This window comes from Ambystoma mexicanum, chromosome 1p (assembly GCF_040938575.1).
Source record: "Ambystoma mexicanum isolate Mex_15411 chromosome 1p, UKY_AmexF1_1, whole genome shotgun sequence".
NCBI lineage: Eukaryota > Metazoa > Chordata > Amphibia > Caudata > Ambystomatidae > Ambystoma > Ambystoma mexicanum.
In genome coordinates this window covers 664,388,670-664,396,011 of record NC_090921.1, presented here as the reverse complement: position 1 = coordinate 664,396,011, position 7,342 = coordinate 664,388,670, and the positions used below count along the sequence as shown (strand labels likewise).

General features: G+C 46.7%; 1 protein-coding gene across 1 annotated transcript in view; it reads right to left on the bottom strand.

Annotated features, from left to right (window-relative positions):
• Nucleotides 1-239: 239 nt before the first annotated feature.
• The window catches only part of ADAMTSL4 (ADAMTS like 4), a 549,072-nt gene continuing 541,969 nt past the window's right edge, over nt 240-7,342 (bottom strand). The window contains exon 18 of the mRNA XM_069649732.1: nt 240-6,564. Coding sequence (XP_069505833.1) covers nt 6,425-6,564 — 140 coding nt within the window. The 3' untranslated portion in view covers nt 240-6,424. The remainder of the gene's footprint in view (nt 6,565-7,342) is intronic.

Genomic DNA, 7,342 nt, shown 5'->3' with positions numbered 1-7,342 from the left:
CTAGCATTTTGTGTTTTTGGTTTGGGCATGGGCCTATTTCCCTATAGGCTAGTTAGTTCGAGCCTGTGCCGATGGACCTACATTGGCTGAGATTCTTGGCTGGTTGCGGTAGGTGGGGGGACAGTAGGCCCTGATGGGTTTGAGAGGTGTTCTGGGAGTGGGTTACAGAACATATTTACAGCTGAACAGAAATTAACAGACCGGTTCTAAATATTTAAATACAAATCTCAGAGTAGGCGTTCCTAGCGAAACAAATTTTATTAGATAATTTGACAATCTTCATAAAACGGATTCTTTTAAAAACAAGTCAAAAATAATAAATCATATTTTGTAAAAAATAAATAAGATTTACATAAAACCGGAACAATCTTTGTAATATAATCTTAGCACTTCGGGCACAGTATGACGTAATATAGTATAAGAAATGCTCACATTTTTGTTGGTTACTTCATGATTGAAAACAGGCTGTGGTCAAGGAATGGTGATTGCTGTCGAACAGGAATGCTCTTTGTGTATCGCGGTGGCGCTATGGGAGCGTGCGCCTTGCCGCAAAGGGGGAGAACACTGGCAACTCATGATCTCCTACAACTTATGACACTTTTTGAAAGATCTAGACATAGGAAACCTCGTGCAGTCTGATGGTAAGGAATGAAAGTGCCAAGAAGGTGTGGGATTGACGCATTCAGCGTTATGAACCTTGGTTTCTAGACTAAGGTACTGTCAGCCTGCCAGTGGACTGTGCTGTTGCGATGTCGGGCTTGCGCACACAGGGACCCTCTGCGGGCATTGCCCCAACACTGAAGTCTTGCTCCCCGCTCTAAGCTCATCGGGGCCCTTTGGGGGCGAAACGCGCTGTTTTAAGCACACCAGGGAAGATCTAAACATCTGAGCCAGACTCTCAGCAAACCAGGGCTTTCTCATGGTGAGCCCCAGTGCTCCTTGGGTACAGATTTATTGTCACACTTACAAAAAGGTCTCTAGGCAAGAAGCCGTTCCCAAGGACCAGGAAAAGATATGTCTTCACTGACCCCGGTATCTTGGCAACTAGGGAAGAGGTCCTCTTTTCAGAGGAAGTGCTTTCCAAAATGTCCGCAACCAGGGGTGTTGCTAGGTTTGTAAAAGATCCAGGGCTATGCTAACGCCGGGACTGTAGGAACTCGGGGCTAGCTAGTCTTTTAGTTGCAGTCCCTGAGCTTCTATCCGGGGCTACAATGAATAGATCCGGGGCTATAGCCCCACGATCCCCCCTCTAACAACGCCTCTGTCCGCAACACTGCTCCAGTGTAACCGAAGCCTCTGGAAGAGGACGTAGATCCCCTCGCCTCCAAGCAGAGCGAAGGCTCCGTGGGGTAACGCACCACCTTCCGAGCCGAGGAAGGGGGGGGCCAGAATGAACAGGTAGCCAATCCTGGGATGCCTAGTTAGGAACTAGGGGCCAGATGAACAGGCAGCCAATCCTGGGGTGGCTAGTTTGAATCTAACACTAGCTTCTGCACGCAAACAGTGAAGGCTTTGTGGGAAATGGTAGAATTTTCGGGAGACCACCTACGAGGTGAACCCCTACATTCTGAGCCAGTTGCGGCCCACCACGCAGAGCTCTGACATCGGCGAGGCGGGACTTTAACATTGCGCCGCTTGCTAAGGCTCTGGGATTAGATGATGGCGGCGGGGTCAAAGGTTTTAGACGGGCATATTGTTCTAAAGAGAAGCACCCCTAGATGTGAACCTTTCATGACAGGCTATCAAATATCTCACTATGGGCCATTCCTGTGTTTTAAGAAAGGGGGGGGGGGGCTACTGTAATTCTGGGGGAGGACAATACAATATCAAACAGCAGTAGGCACCCCACCCTCACACGTGTTAAGGTCCTCTATTTTGATGCGTATTCAATTTGGGGAGACCAATATATATCCAAACTGCAAGTGTCCCGTACTCACATTTCGTGACAAATTATAACCACTTTTATTGTCATCAATTCATAACCAATGCATTGGCACAACACAATACAAGACTCTTTTTACTATTCCCCAACATATATGTTTTTCTTTTGAATCAACACATGATATTAACACTTAGCATAAAAAATGTTTTTCAATTTCAACACAACCATACAATAGAGTATGGTTGTAATGAAATGGCAAACATTGTTTTCCGTTTCAAGAAATTGGAGTAGGAGACACTTGCAATTTGGATATATATTGGTCTCCACAAATTGAATACGCATAAAAGTTGAGGACTGGAACACGTGTGAGGGCGGGGTGCCTACTTCTGCTTGAGATTGTAGTGTCCTTCAAAACCAGGGTTCAGCACCGGCCCAGCAACGGGGATTGTGGGGTTGGCAATCAGCTTCATAACAATTATAGCTTAGATCTTTGTTCAATGTCATCATTATCTTTCTGTTTACTTTCGCCAGTTGTGGCCCATTTCACTGATGACGTTTCTTGTGATTTCACTTATTATGGGGTCACTACGTGCAATGACCTTGGATTTAAAGGTCATGTCACATTGGTTACTATGACGTCATCGGTGTCAGAGGAAGCCCTGGTCATGTCAACTCCTGGGAGGCCATCAATCATGCTGCGTGTTTTTTTCACAGCCAAGGTTGGGGAGCCTGGAATTAGCAAAGATTGAGGAGCGATATGGAGGGATCAGAGGTGGCTCCCAGAAAGAGGGGTGCGGTGGGGGTGCGGATCTGGGCCATTGCAGGCTTCCTCACAAGGCCGGAGCTTTTTTAGGGCCTTCCTCCTGTGAAGGTCCCGTGTGGGCAAAGTGCTGTGCAACACATGTTTCACATGTCCCACCGCTATCTGATCATTCTCAAAAAAGGCAGTAATGAGTAAAATTACTTCAATTTTCAGAGAAAAGGTGGCCACTCCCGACAGCCCGCATTCACGCCACGTGTATTTCCCAGCCAGTGTTGCAAGGTTCTCTCTTTCATATACTGCGTTCTTATGCACATAATACTTGCACAATTGTGGCACCGAGAGGGTGGCGGACCACAAGTGCACCTACATAAATTGCACGGTAGTCGTGTGGCCTATGCTAGACTTTTATAACGGCTCTAGTGGGTGTGGTTGTGGGGCACATAACGAGCATAATTGTTGAACTTTGAAAGGCTAAAGCATAGGCACCATTTTCGCTATTGACATAATGTGGAATGAAATACGAAATGCAGACTAAAATAATGACACATGTACCAATACTCTTTTGTAAATAAGAGCATATTCCAGGTACACCTGCAAAGCACAGTAAAAACATGTTGCACCATTTGTAGCACAACATCACGCCGACGCGTCCATATCACCATCGAAACCAGTGCTGGTCACAGACGTCCTGAAATGGCGCAATGAAGCATTGAACTCGGGAGTCAGGCTCAGAGAGTTCAAAACAAGCAAGATTATTTTCCTAAATTCCCAAGATTGCCAGCAGATGGCAGCAGAAACACAGCTATAAATCTATGGAAGGTCCAATGCCCCAGAAACACATTCTTAAATTTGGCTATTATGTGACACTGTTCGCTCTCCTGATAAGCCAAAACTACTGCTATGGGAAATGAAGATATGAGAGTGATGGGGCGTGAGAAGGGGCAGAACGCATTTGGACATTGTTTGGATTTTTACCCACCCATTGACAGTCCAGGGCATGCTAGACCATGTGGCCATTTCCACTCACCACCCATCCCTCCTAACCCAAATACCCCCACCCTCCTGGGATCTTCGTTTAGCTCTTTGCTTTTAAGGGGATGCCAATGTTATTTTCTGGCAGTCCTCTGAATGGTGTTGACTTAACTGGGGCAATAAACCAGCTCCTGCTGTATTAAAAATGTCTTAACGAAATGTAATTTGATTCATAAGCAATATATCTGTCCTTCCATCTGTTTCCTGCACTTAATTCCTTTTAAAAACAAGCATTGGCAGAACCAACAGTTTTTGTTCTTGTGGAAGAATTAGATAGGCCGTTGCCAGGCACTTCCATAATATGCCCAGAAACGAACACCATTTTTCGGCTGTTGCCATTTTATGGCCCGATAGCCCCATTACGGCAGTGCCATGAAAATGCCTTTTACATACCTACAAAAAAGCCAAATCTGCTGACTTTGCCAATGCGTGCTTTAAATGGTCTACTTCCTCTCCAGCAGAGAATCATATTCCAGCCCCACATCTGGAGTGCAGAAGGCCTTCACTGGGTGGTGAGTGTCTGTGGGGGGACGTGGTATTGCAGGACCACCTCTTTTCCTGCAGCTAAGCGGCTTAAAACGTGGGTCACAGCATATGCCGCCTTCTCGTCCGACAGAGCACCCACTCTGCCTCCATATTCACTTAGTCAGGACTGCTGTGGTATACCTGTAGTACCCCGTGTGGTCAGCAGGGGGTGCTGCTTCATCAATGTTTCTTGTGGAGGGCACACAGGACTGTATGCAGTGCACTGCTTGCAATAATACTGACTATGGTAATACTTTACGGAGGTTCTGACGCACTGCTTGGCATTCTTGCACTGGCGCAGGCCTTTGCACTTTGGCTCAAGGAAGAGCTTTCGTGGCTTGTTCTGAACACTGCACTGTATGCAACGGAGTGCCAAGGTGGCACTGTAAGTTATCAGGCAGAGATTTCACGAAACCCGTAATTCGGCCTGGACATTCGGCCAGCGAGGAGCCACGCAGCATGGCATGTGTTTAGGAGAGTGTTTCCCTGTCTGTTCTGGCTGTAAAGGGTATACGTGTATTCACCGATAGCCATTTCTTCAATGTTTTTTTTTTAAGAGCACATTGTGTGACTTGGCCGTAGGGCACCAATCCTATGAACCATGAACATGTTTACAAAATGTTTACTTTCCAACTGTGTCCCTTCACGAATAAAAAATAAACAAGGGCCTTCCCCCTCTAGCAAATCAGAATCCCTGCAGCCTGGTAACCAAATGAACTGACCAATCAGAACACGCGCCGCGCATTCTAGGATTGGAATCCACGCCCCCTTTGGATACAGAAATCCTGGTTCAGTGAGACCGCTTACTGCACACCTGCTCGTGCTTGCGTGTGATGAGCTGCGTGCCGCCCACGCATCCCCTGACTAGAGGGGTTTGTCATTGAAGTTCCACGGCAGAGAAATCGGTTGGCACCACATTGCATTGCAGGGGGCAACACAGGAGAAGGAATGGTGGGGGAGATGGGACGTATTACAGCACCTGGGGCAGAAAGGAGTGGCGAGGCGAATGTGAGATCCTGTCAACACGGACACACATGGTCGCTACTTCACACTCCGCTCTGAGCATATATTCAAAGTAACCTGCTGTGCTAGACTCTTGTATCAGCACCAAACAACCTTCCGGGCATCTTCTCATACAAGAGGGTCACTATTGGTAGGATAATGCCCACCGGAGCACCAAGGAGAAGCCAGTGCGTTGACTGCGATCATCAAGTCAAAAGCCAGGGCTCGCCTTTGGCATCTGGTACTACATCTTTTTTTTCTGGTGGTCATCCAATCAGAAGCACGCCTCCTGCTGCTGTCAACAAATCAGAACCCAGGTCTTTCAATGTAGGGCATCCATTCAGGTGCCAGGGATTCAGCTACTGGCCATCCAATCAGAATAAAGGGCCCCAGGCTGTTAGTAATCAACAAAATAAACGGGGTGTCCGTTGATTGAAATCCATTTGGAACCGCTGGGCCTAGAGCCTTAGCTGCTAGCGAGCCAATCAGAACCCAGGGATTCCGCAGATCGAAATCCAGTTAACGCCAAGAGTTTTGCCCGATGTGGTTCAATACGTTTCAAAAGAAGCAATTATAAGACCCACACAGATAGTCCAACCCATGGCCATGGTGACGCACAGGTTATCCGTAGGGAGACAGATGATGCAGATGTATAGATATGAGGGCGGGGAGCCAATCAGAAACTCATCTTTGCTGTAGGACCATCTTCTACATCTCATGAAGTCTGAGTCTTGCCCTTTGGTCTTCGATGTGGTCGCTGAGAGTCGAACAGCTCAGCCCTGTGAACGGCTGACAATTAGTGCACCTGGGCGCTGGGGAACACTGGAAAATCAAGAAATCAATAAATACATGTTTGGTTTCTCCTCAGAAAAAAAAAACATTAGAGGTGTTCAGCTTGTGTCTCTCACAAGAATCATAGTCAGTAATCGATCAATGCGCGCATAGCCGTTGGGGTTGCGTGGCTGATTGTTGCAGGTGTGCGTCCGCCAATGGTGTGTGTGGCCTTCACTGAATGAAGGCTTGGATAAGAAAGCTGGGTGGCTATCGTGAAATGTGTGCACCTTCCGGGTGGAGGCGTGGCTATCGCTGAATGTTGGCTTTTCCCAGCTTGCTTTGGTCTCTCCCTGGAGGTTGGGGAGATATTGAGGGACAAGGTGGGCGTGCGGTTATTACTGTACAGGATCTTGGTGAACATATGCATCTTCGAGTAGAGGGCGGTCCTATTGGCTTGGCGGGGTCGGAGTCCTCTCCAGGGCGCGGGTGCAGGAGGCACAGCACCCCACCTTGTAATAGGAGTACACGCAGAGCCGGGCTTGCACGACCAGGGGGCAGTTCTGATGCTTGTCCTTGCAATTCTCACCTGCAGGGAAAAAAAACCCTCAATTTTAATTCCATGCTGCTCAACAGTAGTCAGTTTTAAAAACAAATCCTGATTGACTCTCAGACTTCAAATGCATTCCAGAGGGGAATATTCAAGTTATTAACCTGTAACAATATTTTTTTCTATATATGATATCTGCTCTGCATACACATGCTATACCTACTTCAGTATAATCAGGTTACCTCCTTGGACCCCGGTGTCCTTACTATGTCAGAAATAAAGAACACTCAAATATAAGAAAATACCCAGTATGAAGCTAGCGATCTGGACACCTATATTGAGACAATCTGCTACAAAAAACGACATACTCTTCAATGATTCGACAATTCCTATAATCAGGGCTGCTTCAACAGAACAGATTCCTAAGCTCCATTACACTAACTACAGCATATGATTATAGCAGTTCCCGTGCTCCATTACATGTAACTATAGCATATGATTATAGCAGTTCCTGTGCTCCATTGCAGTGTAACTACAGCATATGATTATAGCAGTTCCCGTGCTCCATTGCGGTGTAACTACAGCATATGATTATAGCAGTTCCTGTGCTCCATTACAGTGTAACTACAGGATATGATTATAGCAGTTCCTGTGCTCCATTGCAGTGTAACTACAGCATATGATTATAGCAGTTCCTATGCTCCATTACAGTGTAACTACAGTATATGATTATAGCTGTTCCTGTGCTCCATTACAGTGTAACTACAGCATATGATTATAGCAGTTCCTGTGCTCCATTACAGTAACTACAGCATAT